Source organism: Priapulus caudatus, unplaced genomic scaffold (genome assembly GCF_000485595.1).
Source record: "Priapulus caudatus unplaced genomic scaffold, Priapulus_caudatus-5.0.1 Scaffold2718, whole genome shotgun sequence".
NCBI lineage: Eukaryota > Metazoa > Priapulida > Priapulimorpha > Priapulimorphida > Priapulidae > Priapulus > Priapulus caudatus.
Genome location: NW_014579779.1, coordinates 694 through 22,255, shown reverse-complemented (window position 1 = coordinate 22,255; position 21,562 = coordinate 694). Strand labels below are relative to the sequence as shown.

At 43.0% G+C, this 21,562-nt stretch overlaps 3 protein-coding genes across 3 annotated transcripts; 1 reads left to right on the top strand and 2 right to left on the bottom strand.

Moving 5' to 3' along the window:
• Positions 1-3,534: 3,534 nt before the first annotated feature.
• Positions 3,535-9,748, bottom strand: LOC106818985 (proto-oncogene tyrosine-protein kinase Yrk-like; the record flags this gene model as incomplete). The annotated part of the gene is given in 12 exon segments (XM_014823647.1): positions 3,535-3,746; positions 4,291-4,330; positions 4,332-4,423; positions 4,711-4,764; positions 4,767-4,863; positions 5,361-5,458; positions 6,254-6,415; positions 6,755-6,919; positions 7,164-7,316; positions 8,364-8,467; positions 9,313-9,411; positions 9,654-9,748. Coding segments are annotated over 12 exon segments (1,371 nt in total), but the record flags the coding sequence as incomplete, so codon positions are not given.
• Positions 9,749-12,137: 2,389 nt separating this feature from the next.
• On the top strand, positions 12,138-13,574 carry LOC106818986 (ATP-dependent DNA helicase PIF1-like). The gene is made up of 2 exons (XM_014823649.1): positions 12,138-12,222; positions 12,522-13,574. The coding sequence occupies exon 2, from the start codon at positions 12,581-12,583 to the stop codon at positions 13,538-13,540; it is 960 nt and encodes a 319-aa protein (XP_014679135.1). The 5' UTR covers positions 12,138-12,222; positions 12,522-12,580; the 3' UTR covers positions 13,541-13,574.
• Positions 13,575-15,814: 2,240 nt separating this feature from the next.
• On the bottom strand, positions 15,815-16,743 carry LOC106818987. The gene is made up of 2 exons (XM_014823650.1): positions 16,654-16,743; positions 15,815-16,308 (listed from the first exon to the last, which is right to left on the bottom strand). Exons 1-2 carry the CDS (start codon positions 16,669-16,671, stop codon positions 15,823-15,825), a joined length of 504 nt encoding a protein of 167 aa, XP_014679136.1. The 5' UTR covers positions 16,672-16,743; the 3' UTR covers positions 15,815-15,822.
• Between the last annotated feature and the right edge of the window lie 4,819 nt (positions 16,744-21,562).

Sequence of the window (21,562 nt, the reverse complement as noted above, 5' to 3'; positions counted from 1 at the left end):
TTTTCATGCGTTAAATGGTTTTTAAAAAAGTAATGACGACCCTGCTATTTTTTTCTAGCACGTGCATCACTAAAACGAGTGCCAACTCCTGGTATAGCGCGACCCAATATAACAATACGTATGACGGGCGCCTAGAAATCAATAAGCCCAGGCTAGACGATCCAACACTTAACGCTACCAGTACTGGCAAGCTGGTCACCGAAATGTCGGAATCACCGGCATTCATTCTACATGTTTTATTATTGTTATATTGAGATTAGCTCGATCTCGAGTGCTATAGCCCTTCGTTGCCACCACGCTATGAGCAATATTGAGAGATATGCCTATATTGTAGGCGTGTTATTCGCACTACCGTTGTAAAAGTTCTGTAATAGACGTGAGATAGATAAAGACAAGACAAGAAGTAGCGTTCACTAGTGTTTTACTACATCATACAAACATGAAGTCTCAATGTACTACCGAATAGACAGAGCGTTCAACTACATAGTACCCGTATCACGCAACATAATTACACCTTTCTCAGTCGGTGTCTTCTACAAAGAACCCCGAGGCGCGGCCGCGCTCCACTATTTATACCACGTTCCTTCTCCTACGTCACCTCTCGTTATAGGTTTCTTCTCTGACCAACCGGCCATATCAAATACGGGGAATGCAGTCCTACGACTGCTACACTGCCTACCAAATATGGTGGGGTGTGAGTGTCTCCGCACTTGGCTGGACTCCATAGTCCGATTATGGCCCTGATGTCATAGGTCATCTGGCCAGTGTCTAGGTTGTCACAATGCACAATAACTCGGGGAAACCTTAGCCCTGATTTTGGCTATTGCTTACTCTCCTGCGTTCTCGGCTTGCCCGATGTAGCGTCCACTCACAGCCTGTTGTGACATGTCTTCCGACACTGCGGCGCCACGTACGATTGCGTTTCCCCGCATCGCCATCGCTTTCGCGTGGCATATGGAATTTGCCCGCTTACAATATATTTCAATTCAGGACAATTTAACATGGTGGTCATATCTTACTGGTCATACCTTTCCTATTTTTTTAATAATATATTTTCATTAACGTTTTCTTAAATATGTCTTATTTTTAGACGAAAGAAAGAGACTCAAGGTGACGCTATTTCTTCTATTTTCCCCTTCAACGATCGTCAGCTTTCTTCATCTCCTCGTGAAGACCGGGCTAAACGGCGCCGTCTCACTGCTAACTCTACAGAAACAGAAGAGCTTCATGTGCCAGCGGCTGCTGAGGAAGTAGAGCTTGATTACTCCCCTCCCGAAGAGGATTCACCGAAGGTCGAGACATCTCAGGACTCGCAGACGACTGATTCGGCATCTCAGTGCTCACTTCTAAGTGTCTCAAATGCTCGAGAAAGCATTCAACTTTATGAACATGACAATTTTGCTGTACAATATTTCACTGGTTTTGATAGCTACATACATTTTAAATTATTCATCAGTGTACTTGCACCTGCCATTCACCATTTGAGCTTCAAATGTCATCTGATTTCTCCAGAAGACCAGTGCTTCATGACACTTATGAAACTCAGGCAGTGTTTTGATGATGCGTATCTTTCGATAAGGTTTAAGGTGTCTCTGTCAACAGTGTCAGACATAATTAATACTTGGATAAAAAAAATTTCAGCTGAGCGAAATCAACATGTGGCCAGATCGTGAAACTATTGACGCGTATATGCCAACAAATTTCAACAAACTGTTCCCAAACACAAGAGTTATTTTAGATGCAACCGAGACTCCTATTCACAAACCAAGTAGAGTTGATGACCAGAGTGTTACATTTTTTACGTACAAAAACAAGAACACTTTAAAAACGATGATCGGCTGTAGCCCAAGCGGCCTTGTTACTTATGTCAGTGATAGCTATGGTGGTAGCGCCAGTGACCGTCAAATTATTGAGAGGTCTGAGCTGTGTAGTAGTGGTATGTTTGACAGGGGTGACAGCATCAAGTCAGAGAGAGGAATTATGGTTCAGGATCTGTTTGCTAGTAAAGACGTGTATGTAAACACGCCGTCAATGCTCAAAGGAAAATCCCAACTTAATGCAGAGACAGTTGTTAGGAATAGGGATAGACCCGTATCGCATCTAAGATGATTCATGTAGAGAGGGTCATTGGTCTAAGCAAGACATTTAAAATATTAAAAAGAGACCTGCCCCATCAGAAGATTTCTCTCGGTGGAAGAATTGTTAAGGTGTGCTTCATGATTTCCAACTTTAGGCGAGCTATTGTCTCCAGTAATGCCTACTGTCTGTAGTAAATGGCTGCGTTTTAGAAATAAACATATACATAATTTGTATTGCAACTTGAGTCTTTGTAGCTTTACTAATCTCAATAAGCATTACATAACTCCTGAGCACACACAAAAGAATAAACACCCACTTCACATATGCACCACTAATATCACCGTGAATCTCAATAAACATATTACATAACTCCTGAGCACACACAAAGGAATCAATCAACACCCACTTCACATATGCACCACTAATATCACCGTGAATCTCAATAAACATATTACACAACTCCTGAGCACACACAAAAGAATCAACACCCACTTCACATATGCACCACTAATATCACCGTGAATCTCAATAAACATATTACATAACGCCTGAGCCCACACAAAAGAATCAACACCCACTTCACATATGCACCACTAATATCACCGATACCGTGCACTATCTAATATAATCTTCACCTCTGCAGATGTGCTGCCTTCCAGCGGCAACTGTTTCTAGCGGCCCGTTCTGTGGCCATAAAAATAGATAGACAACTATTGTTGTCTATCTATTTCTATGCTTGTGACAGTGGTAGATTGAACCCATGAGCGAGAGCGCCATCTGTCGTGGAGTTTGGCTACAGCTGCCGTCAATGCAGACTGTCACCGTGAACACTACTGTCCCAGACTTCTCCCTTGCCTCTCTCTACCAGCACCGCAACTTTCGCAGCGTTGCACTAACACGATCGACAACATTGTAATCATACAGAATTATTTCGCAAGCAAATACACGATTTCAAACATCGTACATCTTGTCAATTTAACGCGAGCAGAAAAAAGTCTACCGTTTAGGCGCACTCGCCGTGAAGATCAGGCTCCGCTCACCGATGATTGGTTTATATTACAGGGCTTGTGCGGGGCTGTAACAGTGTTTTTGGTGGGAACAGCTCAAAGCACTCGCTGCTGTCGTTAGCACAGCTTCGCGTGCGTAGTTTTAGTACGTTTAGTACGTTTAGTGCGTTTGTACGTTTAGTGCGTTTTGTACGTTTTGTACGTTTAGTGGTTTATCACGTTCAGTACGTTTAGTACGTTTAGTACGTAGTTAGCACGCGCGTGGTAGCGCACGGATCAACAGCTAGTGCACATCTAATCTGCTGATCTTCATCGAAGCGTGCTTCACTAAATAACTGCATCTACCTGCGGCAATCGTTCGTGCGCTCGTGCTCCACTAAAAAACCGCATCATCTGCTCGCGGCAGCTGTGAGTACCACTAGAACACCCCCCCCCCCCGTTCGTGTAATTAGTTTATTTGGTCTTGATCTTCGTAGCTGGGTTCGATGGCAGTCTGGAAGTCCTCGAAGTATCCGAATAGGAATTCGAACGTTGGTCGATTCTGCGGGCTCTCGTCCCAGCATTTCACTTGTATTTCGTAGACAACCGGCGGCGTTCTGCGGTCGCGTGGCATGCGGTAGCCTTGCTCTAGCGCCTCCAGAACCTCGCGGTTGCTCCTGCCTGTATAATTTGAGGTTAATTGTACCTCTCTCTATCTCTCTCTCTCTATCTCTATCTCTCTCTTTCTCTCTCTTTCTCTCTCTCTCTCTCTCTCTGCTCTATCTCTTCTCACCCCCCCCCCCCCCCCTCCCCTCTCTGCGCTGCTCTATTTCTTCTTGCTCTCTCTACTCTCTCTCTCTCTCCTATTTCTTTCTCTTCTGCCTTTGCTCTCTGCCTCTCTTTTTCTCTCTTTCTCTCGCGCATGCTCATCTCTCTCTCTGCTCGCCTCCCGCACGCGCTCCTCGGCTCTCTCTCTGCTTCTTTCTCTCTCTCTCACTCTGCCTCTCTCTCTCTCTCTCTCTCTCTCGCTCGCTCGCTTTCTTTCTCTTTCTCTTTCTTTCTTTCTCTCTCTCTCCCTCTCAATTAAATATAAATAATGCATATAGATAATTACTGGCTCTCAATGCCATTAATGATATCTGACTAGAAATCTCAGTTTAACGCAAGTTTTAAGAATTAATAGCACATCCGTGTACTTTAACAGAATATGAGGCGAAAAACATACCAGCGTATGGCACTTGACCTAGAGTGAACAACTCGTGCAAACAAGACGCCGAACGACCAGACGTCCGATTTTATCGTAAACTTTCCCATGAGAGCTGCTTCCGGTGCCGTCCACTTGATTGGAAACTTCGCACCTGTAAAATGGCAAGTGATATTCGATAATCAGCCTCACACAAACACACACACACACACACACACACACACAACAAGAGTCACACACACACACACACACACGAACACGGCACACACAAGAATAAATATTTATACGCTCTTGATGGTATCAGGAGTGAATAATAATCGAATCTATTATTGTTACTCCTGATGGTATCTATATAACACGTGTACGTAGTGTCTATACACATATATCAGAAGTTGATATCACTCACTGCAATATATGTATACAAAGCAACCAGCCTCTCACCTTGTCTAGCAGAAATACTCGTCGTCCTCAATGACTCTGCCAGTCCAAAGTCGCGACTTTCGCCGTGTTATTTTCTCCGACGAGCACGTTACGCGCAGCTAGGTCTCTATGTATCAACCGCTCGGCTTCAAGGAATGCCATGCCGCTCGCAACCTGTTCATATATATACAATCATTAGCGTGATGGTGTATGCGTAAAAATTATGTAATATGTATATTAATATGTATATATATATATATATGTATTATATATATATGTGTGTGTGTGTGTGTGTGTGTGTGTGTGTGTGTGTGTGTTGTGTGTGTGTGTGTGTGTGTTTGTGTGTGTGCGTGTTGTGTGTGTGTGTGTGTGTGTGTGTTGTGTGTGTGTGTGTGTGTGTGTGTGTGTGTGTGTGTGTGTGTGTGTGGCATTGTGATGTGTGTGTGTGTGTGTAGTGTGTGTGTGTGTGCTGCATGCGTTGTGTGTGGCGTGGCGTGCGTGCGTGCTCGCATCGTGCTCGCATGCGTGTGTGGCGTGGCGTGCGTGCGTGTAATGCGCGCGTGCCGTGCATGCGGCTAAGACTTGAGTTTATAAATAGCCACTCCGTGGTCATTCAACGCGTGGAGGGAACTGCGCATGCGTACTCCTATCGTAACGAAAACATGATATACCTGAGCAGCGACGTCAATCAGTTGTGAAAGGTCGAGGTTTTTACCATGATCGCCTCTCAGGTAGTCCAACAGGCATCCGTACTTCATAAACTCCGTGACTGAAACGTACATAAGCGAATGAAAGATAAGAAGATGAAGACGACGTTATATGCTCATGCGCACTGCAGGAAGAACGAATTTTGGGAGGAGGGTTTAGAGGGTTGGAGCCCGTGGAGAGGCGTTTGCAGGTTCGATGCGGGCAGCCTGTTCTGCTAGCATCTATGACAAATACGACATACGCATATACGCTCTCGCTTGGCCACTATTTGTCATAGGAAATTCTTCCTATGACATACAATTATTGTTGTATGGTTTGTGCGGCATCAATAAGGATAGATTTAGAGGCGCTATTATGACGCAAGCAAAGTGAATTGTCAGGCTGTAAAGCGAACGAAAGTTGACTCGCACAATATTTGTCATAGGAAGAATCTTCTTGAGACAAATAGTGTCATAGGAGAGCGTATATGCGTATGTCGTATTTGTCATAGATGCTAGCAGAACATGTTGATGCGGGGGAGGAGGGCGGCGGGAGTTCAAGACGCTCTGACATAGAGCACGCACTATAGTACCGCCTTCATCTTCGAAGGCAGCATTTTGCAATATGACAAATGACAAATGACACATTGCTTTGGTATTAAGCGAGCGAGTTATTTCAATATGTGTTGAGGCGAGAGGTGTAAGTTAAAAAGAAATTAATGAGTAATCAGTAATTAATGATTAATGATCGATAATTAATCAGTAATTATAACAGCGAGATTATTATATAGATTAATATCATATTAGATATATATATATATATATACTAGATTTTTATTTTGTACAAGGTTACTAGATTGCATGTAACAAACACCCACCAATAAATATCGGTTCTTGCAGAGTGCAGACAGCATACAGTTGCACTAGTTTATCATGCCGACACTGCTTCATGATTTTAGCCTCGTCCAGGAAGGCAGCTGGCGACATGGCTCCTGTTTTCAATGTCTTAATAGCAACCTCGGTCACGCCTTTCCACGTGCCTGGAAAATGTTTCTCAATCCAATTCAGTCTAATCACAGCAACGCAGCAGCTACTGCTAACCTAGACCTAGCGCGTGTAAGTTTTCCAAGTGATATAATGTACGCGTTTACTTCTATATGCAGCTGCATTACGAAACGTTACCTATTAGGTTATTAAGCAGGTGATTTCCAGGAGGAAATACAATACGGTTGCAATTTTACCTATTATACTGTTACAGTATAGGCACTAATTTACGCGTGAAGCTGCAGGAAGAAATAATATGCGGGTTCGAAAAAAGCGTATAACAGGATGATTTTTTTAACGAAAATATGATCGTTTCCAAATCTATGTATACTCACCATACCAGACCTCTCCAAAGTTTCCTGCACCTAGCTTCCTTATCAACTGAAGCGATTCCCTCGATATCTCCCACTGGTCGCGGGTTTCCTTGGATATGTCCCACATTTGCGGCTTGGGTTTTTGACAGGGAACGGTAAGTCGATGACAAAGACCATCTGCATTCTCTGTTGCAAATAGAATCAATGCATTAACCCACAATAGTTCAATAATATAGCAACGTATAAAAGACTGAATTTTGAAAAATGATGAATAGATAATGGGGAGAAAGAGAGAGAGAAGGGGAGAGAGTGAAAGAAAAAACGCAGAAATAGAGTGACGGAAAACAGAGACAAGGGGAGTGAAAAGGTCACTTAAGCGTGAGTGGGAGAAAAGGAAGGAAGCTACTGAAAAAGAAAAAAGATTTCTTACCTCTATAGTAGGTTACCAAATCTTTCAATGAGTCGAATGTCCGGCGTGGTGTTATGTAGAATCCTCGCTTATTATCCAGATTGCGAATCTTGTAATGTTTCACCACGGTCCCTCGATTAGGATCATTATCAAGTACGGACAATGAAAATGCATCTGTAGACTAAAGAAACGTGACAAATGGTTAACACAGAGCTTTGCCTGCGTACGAGTATAGACTTTAAGCCATCTCAGTCATACTCTACTACTATATACTAATCTATTTATCTATATATATATTAATATTATATTATATATATGTAACAGACATAACACAATCGATATTTAAAATCCTCTTATTGCGAGATTCCGCGTTTCAAACATCTTCATGATATATGCATCATTCAATTCAAATTCTGGTTATTGTTGGCTTATAATCACTCTTAGTTGAATATCCATAAACTCCGACGCATACAGGACCATAACAACAACTAATCACTGTAGAATCCGTAAATTATTTCAATAGGACGCGTTCCACTGGCGCGAATAAGCGGGATGCAATTAATCACCGGTTTTTGCATCGCTATTGTGTGAGCCGAGATTATTACTGTTGATGCATAATGCCTCACTAATAATCGCGATCAAGCATCGACGCTCGCAAATCGCACTTTTGGACTGCCATGGTATTTGGATTAGCGAGCGTGATTATGGGTTGCGCAGGGGCCGGTGTGTGAACCGCTCGCGCAAATCAATCACACTGATTTTCATATCCCATCATTTAACAAGAGAGGAGGAGTGGCATGCCCCATGCAAATCATTCGGCAGTGAGCATGCCCCAGTTCGAAATAATAGAATTATCGCTCGCCTCGGCGTATTAGCGCGATTTTTCGCACTGGTGAACAACACACAATTATCTCGGTATTTCATCCGCGATTAGCATCGCGGTTTCTTGTGTGTGAACACGTCTAATAATACTAGACCACAAGTTGGCGTTAAAACTACAGCTATGATCAAAACGAGGCAAACCAAATTCGCTAGCTCCTCTTCAATGAGTTCAGGCTTCACTCATGAGCTAGCCAATCTGCCTGTACCAGCCAGCCAGCCAGCTTATTCATATTATCAGGAGTCTATCAAAGGAATCTTTTGATAGATTATTCATATTATATTTAGTGAGTGTAACGTTTATTCGCATATAACTTGTATAGGGATTTCCCCGTTACATACCTGGTGTAGTTTCGCTCTCCCTCACTAGGAAGGTGCCAACAATGTTTCCGGGAGTCTGCAGTTGGTTTCCTGCTTCTTTTCTCCCAATTCTCCCCAAATACCAACTAAAATCACAACATTATTAGTCTAATGGACAATTTAACCCGCACACACGTATGCACGCATGCACGCATGCACGCACGCACGCATACACACCAACAACATGGTAGCTAAACAAAATTTCAGGTTGAAACCCTCTCCAAGTCTGCTTATGCTAATGATGAGGGCCGTCAGATTCCATTTCAACTGCTTTAGGTATAAATAATATATTGCACAACACTGCAGCTGGATGCGATGCTGATTTATTGCGCATTCTCCAGCTAATGCCAGGTATTAATTTTTGCGTGCAGTCGTCGACTGAATCACATAGTTAAAGATACTTGCTTAGGTACACAACAGCTTTGGTTGAGGGAGTATTCGAACACCTAATCCTTCTATAATAGAGCTAACTGTGTTATAATTATTGTATTATTATTTATATATTAATGCCTGCTGTTGGGGGCACTATGCTCTCATAGTGTTGCTGAGGGAAGGAATAGTGCCCGAGCGGTAGCGAGGTCCCTAATTTGCCGGTGCATTCGATGTAACAAAACGTTCGACACAAACACAACCGCCGTTCGAAACTCTTGCGTGGCGCCCAGACGCATGAGATTCGTGACGTAAACACAATGCGTTATAATAACAATGCGTCGCGCAAGCAATAGTGCCCGCTCAGGCGGGCACTATTGCTTCATAGTGCCTGCTGCGTTATCCAATGGGATTTCAACGATTTATCACGTGATGCACTAATGTGTAATATTATTGCGTAATATTATAGTGCAATATTATTATTGTGTTTTAATAATTGTGTTATAAGTGTGTAAGTAATTTGGACGCGTTGTCTCCTAACCAGTGCGTGGGATTTACTTACTCTTCCGTGTTCACTGTTGCCACAACTGCTACGTAGTTGCTTGGAATGTAGCCTGACTGCTGACTTGTAATGTGCTTTGCCTGCCACCAATCCTGATCGCTGCCATGAAAAATTAACAAGTATGAATTATCGAAAACCAGGTTACTTTGAAACAGTGACAAGCTTAACGTTACAACGCAGTACCCAAACAATACTGATGTGCCTTTTAGCGACTGTGTCCAGAACTTGTTACGCAGTAATACTTGATGTAGAATGGAAAATTCGACACAACAAATAACTACTAAAACGATCATTACGAGCCTGTTATAGCGATGGTGATGATTGGTAGAAATGCTACTTACTCACGATTCAGAACTTCCAGTCTATCACCTTTCTGGAAACTGAGGTCGTCAGTGGCGCGCGCCTCATATGTGTAGAGGGCTTGCACGATATCTGAATAATTTCACACACACTACATATATATATACTAGCTATTACCCGTCCTCCAGACGGGTTTGAGTGGGGTATGATTTGAGGAAGGCGGTTTAATCATTTATCTCTCTCTTTTAGTTGAGGATGTATTTCCNCACGCACACGCACACGCACACACACGCATACATACATACACACGCACACGCACACGCACACGCACATGCACACACTCACACGCACACACGCACACACGCACACACATACACACACATACAACTGCAGCCGTATCTCGTTGGGGTTTGTCTTAAATTTTCGTCTCACAACTGTGCGCGGCAGTGATTGGCTGTTTATACACCGCAGCCGCAATGTCTTTGGTGTGTGCGTGTGCGCGCGTGCCGGTGTGCGTGCGTGCGTTCGTGCGTGCGTTCGTGCCGTGCGTTTAGTGTGGCTTGCTATGCTAGGTGNCATACCACACACACGCACACGCACACGCACGACACGACGCATACATACATACACCACGCAACTACGCACACCACACCACATGCACACACTCACACGCACACACGCATCACACGCAACACACCATACACACACAATAAACACATGCTACGCCGTATGCTCGCTGGGTTTGTCTTAAAGGTGTTCGGTCTCCACAACTGTGCGCGGCAGTGATTGGGCTGTTAAACACCGCAGGCCGCAATGTACTTTGGTGTGTGCGTGTGCGCGGAGCGGGTGCCGTGTGCGTGAGCGTGCGTTTCGATGCGTGTGGCGTTCGTGCGTGTCGTTCTTAGTGTGGCTTGCTTATGCTAGTCTGAAAAGGGTCCACCTAAATTAAGATGCTTATTAATTAACCTTTAATCTACAGATTTAAGTATAGGCTACATTTCATTAAACGCCGTGAAGAAAAACACGTTAATAGTTTAACACAATTTCAAAAGGTTTATGGGGTATATATAGTGTGGTATGGGTGCCCTCTTAAAAATCGAAACGAGTCCCTAAAAATGTCACGCGCACCCCATTACAACATTAGCACACCACCAACGGCGGCCACACACACAACACACGCACACGCACACCAGCACATATCATACACACACACACACACACAAAACACACACACAGCACACCACGGCACACACACACGCACACACACACACGGCACACACACATACGCACTCACACACACACACACACACAGCACATACATACATATCATACAATGTACAGGTTGTACACACACGCACACACACACGCACACACACACGCAACAACACACACACACACGACACACAACACACGCACACACGACGACACACACAGCAGCACACAACACAACACACACACAACACACCACACACAGCATACGGTAACATTACATACATGTACAGTATGTTACACACGCGCGCACACACCGTGCACATTGCGGTAAGGCAGGTGATTCACATGCTGTGATTGGACTGCGCATGCGGATTTGGCGATCTTAAAATTTGCTGCGGGTTTGCGATAAGAGCACGTCAATCACAAGGTGATTCACGTACCTACTCTGCTTGGACTGCATGCGCATGCGGATTTTGCGATCTTAAAAGTTGGTGCGGGTTTCCGCCGATGAATGCCGAAGTTTCTTCGGGCACATAACTTTTTAGGAAATTGCCTGAAAAAGTCACTTTAACGTCGAAAAATCGCGTTCTAACGTAGCGGAATCTAGTCGCGACGCCCAGAAGGGGCCCCAGCTCGATTCGCGCGAGCACACGCGGCACGGTTTCGGAGGAGATACGTAAAACGACACTTCGGCTCCCTCCACTATTATATAGTAGATGTTATACATATATATATATATATATATATACGGACATGTGTAAATGTGTTCAAAAGTGAATCGAAATGCTATTCATTGCTAACCTAGTGTAGCAATTTCTTAAACAAAACTTATTTTACAATTTTTATTTATACATTTATAATGGCAACAACAAACCACAAAGCTAAATTCCCGTGGGGTAGCTCAGTCGAGCTGTGCCCGTAGAGGCTGTCCAGGCCTGTTCTTCACACATTTCGATTCACTTTTGAACACATTTATATATATATATATACGTGTGTGTGTAAACACGACATTTTAGGAATTTCAAAACTGTTTATCATCATACAATATTTGAAATAGCGAACTCTGCGAATAGATATCAGAACAAACATATTTATATTTAGAAACATATATCACGAGTCTATAATTGCGATAATAATCTATGTTATGGACTATGGCTTTATAAACACAACATAATATTAGAAATTAGGAAATGGTGTAGCGTCATCGAGATACGTTATCTGAATTAACGTTGCAAATCGAGATTTGTCATTTTAAACTAATATGTATGTGGTAGAACATTTGCTGTAGGATAGAGTTTGTTCATAATTTTTCAGGTACAGGAAAAACGTTCCTGGTTAAACAGATAGCGAAACACTTGAGAAGCTTGGGAAAAACGGTTGCTGTGTTAAGCACAACAGGTATGAACTACTACTAGGCTATTGAGAAGTGATTAATAACATGAAGCTTTGCACAATAGAAAGATTTCATAACCCGTAAAAAATAGAAACATTGAGCCATTTGAATGTCTGGGATGCAAATACAACATGTTGCTGCTAAGTTGGAATGAAATCTAATAGCAAAAATAGGGCAGCATATGTTGTATGATACAGAATCATTAGCGTGCGAGGTAACGTTTATTTGCAAAATGAAATGATATAAGTATGTTAGTTTTTAAATTAAAAATAATTTTTCTGATATGTATTTTGCAAACTTTTAGGCGTGTCAGCTAATGCACTGCTGGAGCAGGGAGGATTGACGATCCACCGATGAGCTGGAATGGGAGATGGCCGGTACAGTGCCGAACACCTGGCTCAGCTAATCACCACTGACCATGCCTACACAACCGTACGAAACAACATCATGTCAGTTGATACCATTCTAATTGACGAAGTCTCTATGCTTAGTCTAAAAACACTGGAAACATTGGAAACAGTTTGCAGAAAGCTAAGGTCATCGAACCTCTTCTTTGGTGGTCTACAAATCATACTGACTGGGGATTTTTATCAGCTACCTCCAGTGCCCAATCCAGAATATGGTGACCACGGTCAATTTTGTTTTCTGTCTGACGCCTTCATCTGCATCCAACACCAGCTGCAGCTTGTCGAGGTGCTTCGCCAGCAAGATGATGCATTAATCACCTGCATCAACGAGCTAGCTAGGGGTGAATATTTATCCCAAGGCTCTTGCTCTCTTCTGGCTGAGGTAGCTCGCTCTTTGAAGGCGTCAGGGCAGCTTGTTCTATTTGCAAGAAATTTCGATGCTGAGCTATTCAACGCAGACCAGCTCAGCCAGCTGCCAGGAAAGCAAACCATGTACACGGCAACGGACACTGGAAATAGTCAGGCATTGAAAAGAAGGGCTAGAGTGCCAAAGTATGTTGCTCTGAAAGTCGGCGCACCTGTTGTTCTGACCACTAACCTGTCAGAACAACACTTCAATGGCCTGTTAGGTACCGTGTCAGAAATTACACCTGATGGCCCACTCGTCAAGTTTTCATTCCAAATTCATCAACAGGCAATACTGATCAGACCTCACCTATCGTCAATTTTTTCACCGGCGCATCAGAAGGTCATTGCAACACGGAAGCAGCTACCCTTACTGCTTGCGTTTGCAATGACCATCCACAAGTGTCAAGGCATGACACTGTCATCAGTAGAGGTCCACTGCCAACACATCATTGCAGCTGGCCAACTCGGAGTCGCTGTCGGGAGAGTAACGAGCAGGGCAGGACTTTGAGTGGTCGGCTTCAATCCACACTGCGTGACTCCACATCCCTTGCAGGTAACTGAGTTTTACAAACAGCTCACGAACAGCGACGCGCAAGCTGACCTCAGTTGCTGCAAGAAACCACACGCAGTGACATCAGATGTGTTGGCACCTACTGCAGATGACAGTGGCTCCTCATTTTCCGAAAGCGAAATGCTGCAGATTGATGAAATGCTGGCCACCATTCCTGATGTGCCGGTTCAGCAGGCAGCTGATGGAGAGACTGTGATGGAGAGCGGATGCCTCGAAGCAAGCATTCGAGAGATACTCCCTGACCAGAGTCCTCTGTCAGTCGATGACTTGCTAGCCGAGCTGCGTCCAACAGATCCGGTGACTCCTATTCAGCAGCAGTTGATTGCCATTGGTGATACTCTACTTCATTCTGGGAAAGAGAGGATGCAAAATTTCATTAATCAAACCTGGATTGGTATTTGTAATAGCTTCGCGCAGCATCTATCGCAACTCAAGTCGGAAACGCTAATCAAATGCAAAGATCTTACCAGCTTCCACACCAGCAGACACACCTTCATTGGTTCTGTCGCATACAGGCAAAGCTGTGCATCACTGATGGAATGTACCCTGGCACAGCTAGATGCCAGCCAAAAGCTGTTCAGCTGCACAGCCGCCGACATCATTGGTCGCGTTGTCTTCGAAACAGCATCGTCTCATGCCGTAAAAAAGCAGCAAGCTGAACTTGACATTATTCCACTGGATGAACTACAGCTAAGCGCAGAGGGAATGGGAAAGATACGGTATGTGGCTGGTCGATGTGTAGCCAAACTAACATCTAAACATCGCAACAGTTGGCGACGCCTCATGTATGCTGAAGGGTCACAACAGAAAAAGCTCTGTAAGAGTACAGTTGAAACACTAAACTATCTGGACTGTCTCACTGCATCCTATGCAGATCTTCACAAAACAAGTGAGATGCCAGAAACACTGGAAGAAACTGCTCGGAAGCAGAATATATGACAGTCACTGTACAACATCAGTGACAATGCCTTTCGGTTTTTCTTGCTACTAGAGAAACACCGTGTGCATTTAGAAACCAAAGGCCGGTTTGATGTCGAGCAACAGGATGTCATTTCTGTTGTTGAGGCGCAACTTCTCGACACAGCAGAGTTGAAGGAGGCATGGAGGGCATTATTTCTTTCCACGGATGTTACAGAAAGTGCCAGTCTTGATACTCTGTTTCGGAAGATCGTCCATTTATTTGTCCTGGTTGCAAGCAACTACTTCCGAAAAGAACTTATCAGGTCCTACGGTCAAAAGAAAACAGAGTCCCACAGGCGGCAAATTCACATGAGACACCAGAAAGAGAAAGACCTAACTGCTAAACTGTCTTTGGCCACAATTGCAGCAGACACATCAGAAAGGAAGCAACTGACACATCTTCAACTCAAGAGCATTTTGAGATCCAACCCCAACTTCTTCTCTGCTAGCACATACTCAAAGGAAGAGCTAAAAACGTTTTTCAAGGCCTACACTCTACCATGGCGAACACGGAGATTGAAAACACAACTTGCGGAGGACCTCTGCGCAAGAATACTTGCAGTAGACAGCATGTCAGAACCGAATGCGTTTGGAGCATCTTCACCCATCAGCTCGACGCAGATGTCCTGCGAGCGACTTGTGATGAGCCACAGCCTGGTCCCTCTGGCCTTCAACACCATACAATGACCCCAACAATAGAAGCTCAACCAACTACGAGGAAAAGGGCAACTGCTGCTGAAAAAGGGAAAGGAAAAAGAAAGCACTCCAGGTCAGAAAAAAAGATCGCACAAGAACCGGCTTACATCTGCCCAACGTGCAGCAAGGATGTGGGGGACTCCCCATGTGTTGGTTGTGATATAAGTGGAGCTTGGCTACACAGAGAATGTGCTGGCTTACTCGATGATAACAATTGGGCTGAAGTTTCTGCGAGTGACGAGCCGTGGACATGCCCAAAATGCTTTAACATGCAACAGTAAATAATAGATCAATCGTTGTGTAATCATAACCCTACAGCTATGTCTCCACACACGCGGTATGACACGACACAGCAAAACGCAGTGCCATTGCGCTGAAAGAAATGCATTATGATTTCGCGCATTGTATTTGAGCCGTGGCATTTCATGCCGTGCAGCATGTGTGGAGACGGGCCTTCACAAGTATTCATACCTGGAGAATAATACCTGCGTTCCGCTAAGCATCACTCTTCTATTTCTTCGGATTGATGGGCTTCAGCACTCGACATGAGAAGGGCTCTGCTGCTACTCTAGTGTTGCAACGACTGCTGTGTCCGCGGTTAATATGATGGTGTTCATACCATACATAAACTGCTTGTAATTGGGGTTGTCATTGGCCCCATGCGAAATGGCTCTCTGCTGGCAGAAGATGTTTTCGACCGAGTCGCTGTTGACTCGAGCAGCATTTATGCTTGTGCCAGGATGGGTTTTCTGTTTCCGGCGAACAAGACTTTCAAAGCCCAGAATGGTTGACTTCATGTCGAAGCGTGTCTCCTGTGACATCAACTTTTTCCGCTTCACGATGGCAGTGTCCTGTAGATCGCTCATCACGGCGTCCTTCCACGATGTGAACCATTGCAGTGCTCTCGCATTGCACTGGAGCCGATCGTCTTCTGCTGATGTTATAGGACGTGTGTCGGTGAAGTTCGCAATCAGAACACTGGTTGCCTCCAGCAGCTGTATCGCACCGTTGAGGCAATCTCCGTTTCGACCTTCAGCTTTCTGGTAAGCCTAGTGAAAAGTCGTGGTATTATTACGGCATATGTTTAAATAAGAAAATGGCATGTACATGTACGGGGCATGAAATTCCAAGTTTTTCTGTACAGGCTCAATGCCCATAGCGCTGGTAGCAGCATTTTTTTACCAGCAACCACCATAATTTACTAGCACTCATTAATTAAAATGTTCCTTAAAAATAAAAATGACTGCTTCTCTGACTTTTGTTTGTCTGAAAAAGGTTTTATTATGGAGCATCACGTAACAGCTGTTGAACTGACAATAGGTATAATGCAACTCGTAAATGATGTTCACTATATTACAAAATTCTAACCATGCTTAAAATCAATTTGTTTTTACTTTGAACAGATGAAGCATTTACTTGTCAAGGACGTCTTCTGCCAGTCTGTTTCGCATCTTCTGACCATTGTTTGGCCAGATGTGCTCATCCGTCAGGACCGCATATCCTTGAGACCTCACTTGGGTTCGCTTACCGGTCCCACTGATAGGCTTTCACCCACATTTCCCAGGTAATAAAGCCTGCCTGATGCAACAGTAGTCTGGTGCTATTTCTTCCAAATCCACTTTTGATAATATTATTTCTTATTTTCTTGAAGAGGTGCTAAAGTGTAAAAAACATATACTATTTGAATGCTATTAAATTATGACCCTAGAAAATAACATCTGGTACATGAACTCATTTCTCTGTGGGAAAGTTTTTTATCTGAAATTATCTGTGATATGGATATGTATGTTTCAGTATTATACCTTCGGATCCATCATCATGACAAGTGGCAGATCTGGCGAGCAGGCATTGTGTGTGGCGAAGGAAGCTGACACTGCAGCAGAACCGGAGCCATTGAAATGCATTTTCAGAAACGACCTGTTATGGACGGCACCATCGAAGCAAGCGTAGTTTACCTGCAAAGGTTAATTTTTTTAATAATTTCTAGATGTTAGGGTTCACATTGTAAGATTTTACTCACTGATTAGCTGCCATTGTATGAAAGTAAGTATAGACGTTCATTCCTGCCAAGTGTGGTATCTCTTAGTCTTTCTATGAATAATATTTTGTATGACATGCAAAATATTTACTCACACTGAACCCCCATTCAATCAGTCCACGCATAGCTTTCCAGAACAGAACGTATATATCTGGTGCTGTTGCTTCTGCTGTCGGCACATGCATAAATGGGAAGCGAAAGCCACTGTCCCCTTGGAACATGAACAGCAAGACATGTGTGGCGAGTTGCGCTGATTGTTTACCTGGAGAAAAGTAAATTGTTGCAGAAAAGCGTTTATAAATTGAGAGTAATCTAGCTAAATATGTCACTAAATTTACTAAATTTAGATTAACAAGCATACAAAGACCTATATATTTAACATATTCTTACCTTCTTTCAGTACTCGCATAGCAGAGCATTCAGCTCCCATGTCGACCAGCCCGACGATCTTCACTTTATCTTCAGAGTATATGATCTGAAGGTCAGGCTGAATCGACATCTCGTCGAAAACTATGCCTCCAGTCATGCCATGCGATGGCACTTGCTTGGCTTTTGCTTCCTCGTACATCCAGCGGAACATATCGTTGTTGGGTCCAGGCTTCTGGTGTAGTGAGTTTTTATAATATTGAAGTAGACGTCTACTTGGCAGTGTAACTAACATGCCAAGTGACGACAGCTTCTTGTAGGTGCGAGGACTGCTGGCCCACAGCGACAGACATGCCTTCATAACCCTATGTGTTGGATAGTGTAAAAAAACATTAAGATTTTGTGCAATTGCCATTGGATTACATGAGCACTGTAACACACCTCGGTATGAGTATAACCATGTGCCTGTGAAGTTTTTACAAGACAGTATGGATAATATTGTGATATATGTGACAGCCACAATATGTGCAACTTACTCAGGATTCTACCTTCTGCCTCTGGGGGCTCTACCAAGGTTCTGCTCTTGATCAAGTAGCTGATCCCGCAGCAAACTGTGGTTGTTTATCTGTGGCAGATATTTTGCCACAATGGCTGCAACATCAGCATCGTTCTCATCTATGAGGCTATACTCAGCATCAGTGTGTGCAGTACTGGCATCATGTGAAGTGTGAAGTGCCTTCAGCGATGCAGCCTTCCGGACATAACGCAGAAGCCTATTGCATGCCCGGCAGCTTGTGCCGTGTGCAAGAGCCGGTTTTAGCCAAAGGCAAGTGCGAGCACGCTGGCGAATCTCTTCTGGTTCTCCCTCGGCTGTCTGGAAACGCTCAACTGTGTGAGAGAAATGTGGTATGTTTTCGACTATTTTGTTTTATACTAATTACAGTATGGCCCCATTAAAACGTGGTCGTTGAGGTCTGTGAAATGTTATTGCGAAAAAAGCAGGGTTGCAGAAAATCTGAGTATAACTATAAACCGATCTAATGGTGACATAACATCCCCCAAAACACCCCTATTTTGGCCCTAGTTAACCCGTTGTTTTGCACGTTTATGTTCTATTGATAGCAATAGACACTGCGAACTAAGGCCGGCTTAACTCGCCAAAATATTTTCCAGTTTTTGAAAGAGCAACAAAAATGTCTATATCACTTTATATTCGAATTCTCGTTAAATCAGGGCACGTACAATTTGGATTTCACTGCACCTCTAATGCTTTAATGCTGACAGCACTCCAGTCTAATTACTTCTCAAAATAATGGTCTCGAAACGTAAAATCCATAAAGTAAAGTCAAAGCAAGGTATGAGCACCTGGTTGTGGGCCTGTAGTTGACACTCCCAATGGCAATCCTTTGCACATTTCTGCATTAGCTACCTGGCGGAGTAGCTTGTCGACATCCTGAACACGAAACATGCCATCCCCAGGTGACAGCAGACTCGTTTGGCCACTAGTCAGCACACAGACGACTCCAAAACTTAAATTCCAGTGACCATTTCTATACACTTCTAATTCTTTAACAACTCTCTGCTGGTTGATAATACCAATAGAATTAGAAGACATAATTTTGATACTGCTGTCATTTTTCGTGACTACTTGCCACCAAGGTTTCATTCGCAATGCAATGTCATGCAGGCTAATCGTGTCTTCTGGTTGCGGGTGCCGGTATGAGACGCCACGATATATTCTTACATTATTTTCACCCTTTCTTTTTACACAAGAAGTAATGCCAGGAAATATTAATTTTACATGTGTTCCAAAAAGGACCTTTGATACGGTTGGGTTAGAGCAAGACTTCATAAAGCTCGTGAAAACATCGTGTGCTGTTAGATAACCTTGTTCATCAATAACCAGCTCTCTTTTAAGCCTTAAAATATATAGAAAATATATAGAAAATTATATGTAAGTCAATTGAATAAGAGTACATCAAAATTATAGTATAGTGCAATAATATAGTATAGTATGGTAATAATTATGGTTACAATTAGTATGGTACAGTAATTATAGTATAGTGGAATAAAAAGAAAATTATATGTCAGTCAATTGAATAAGAGTACATCAAAATTATAGTATACTGTATAGTGCATAACAATCCAAAAGTATCTGTGGTTTGCATAATAAAAGGAAACGTAATACTTAGCAGGTGCACTTCTACTAGCTAACGTTGTTGTCATGATTAGTACACGTACAATGTCAATAAAAAGAAAATTATATATGTAGGCCTACCAAGGCAAGACTAGAGTATATCAACATTGCATATATATTGGCAATTATTTGCATAATAAATTGCATATTTGCAATAATTTGCATAATAAAAGACTTACCAATTACTAATATAACTTCTCATTTCTAACGTTGCCATGATTAGCACTCAGTATTGTTTAGCAAAGCCGGAGGCATATGCTGTTCAGATGCTGTTTCAGATGTTTTGATTTTGGCGCAAAAATGACGTCACGTATGCGGCCGGTAGGGGGTCTCCAGATCCCGAAGTTTGTTACAGTCACACGCGCAGTCGCTAGCGATCGCGAGAATTTCATGATTTAATTCGTGATTTTGCGTGACACAGCTCTGTTTTGAAGTGAGACATGATATTTCTACAACAAGTGAACACTGTACTTCAATTAGCAGCAAAGATGGAGTCGTAAGGTTGAGTATTTCTGTTGTAATCGTGTGTAATCAAGCGAGCGTCGAGCGAATTCCGGGTGCACGCTTTCATAGCTGCTCTATATTTATGTGTCAGTGTGCGCGCAATGGCACCGGCGTGTTCACAGTTGAAATGCTTCAAGTGCCTGTGCTCCTGACAGTGTTTTTATGACCGCATAACAATATTAAGTTTATATATGGCAGTGTCTAAACGACCGGACCCGGTTTCGGAGTTCTGAAAGCTAAACAACCGGCTCTCTTCTCTGCTTGTTCAGTTTCCGAACATAACAGGACAAATATACAATAGTCAATAGGACAATTTTTAATGCAAAACATATTTAATTCCGAACATAAACAAACGTTACAGAACAGATAAATGAATACGGAACAAATAAAATACAAAGAAATACAGAAAGCAGAGGAAATTAAAAACACCTTATTGGGTTCGAACACACGGTACTGTTATACCCAGGGGCAAACGCCCATTTTTGCGGGCGTCAACCAGACATGGGGGTGTTGTAAAAGGTTGTTTGTATCAACGGTGTTCAGGAGACCTCCCTGAACACGTTCCAGTGGACTACCCTGAAATATGCTGCTGAAAAAAAATGGCGGCCAATTTTCAAAATGGCCATCATGTCTAACTAATATTAACAATTTGAAGATAATGTTTGAATAGAACCCTCCTTTCACACGTGTGTGGTATCATATTAAGGGAATTAAATTCTCTATAGATGTACCACATTTACTGGCGCGTGTTGGTGATTATCGTAACAATTTTGCCGGCCAATAATGTGATTTTTTACCATTTTGGTCCCAAAATGATATGCAATTGCACCAAAAATACATTTCGTTCTCCATATTGTCAAAAACCCTTGTCTCAGTAATGCTATTGCAAACTTTTCCAAAATACTGGCCCACTATATATGGTTAATAATGTCTGAATAGGCACAAGTTCATAGCTGTTCTAACAACTAAAGTTAATATGTGCCTTCCACTTAAAATTTTGATATTAGCTGAAATTCAGCATTCTGTTGCTACATTACACCACTAGCCTTTCTCCGCCTATATCCGATATAACTCTTGCGTCGGTCTTGCGAACGTGCTTTCACCCATCGTGAGTGTGGTTATCATATAAAGGGAATTGAAATTCTCTACAAGTGTCTATACCACATTTAATGGTGGGGATGATTGCATAAACAATTTT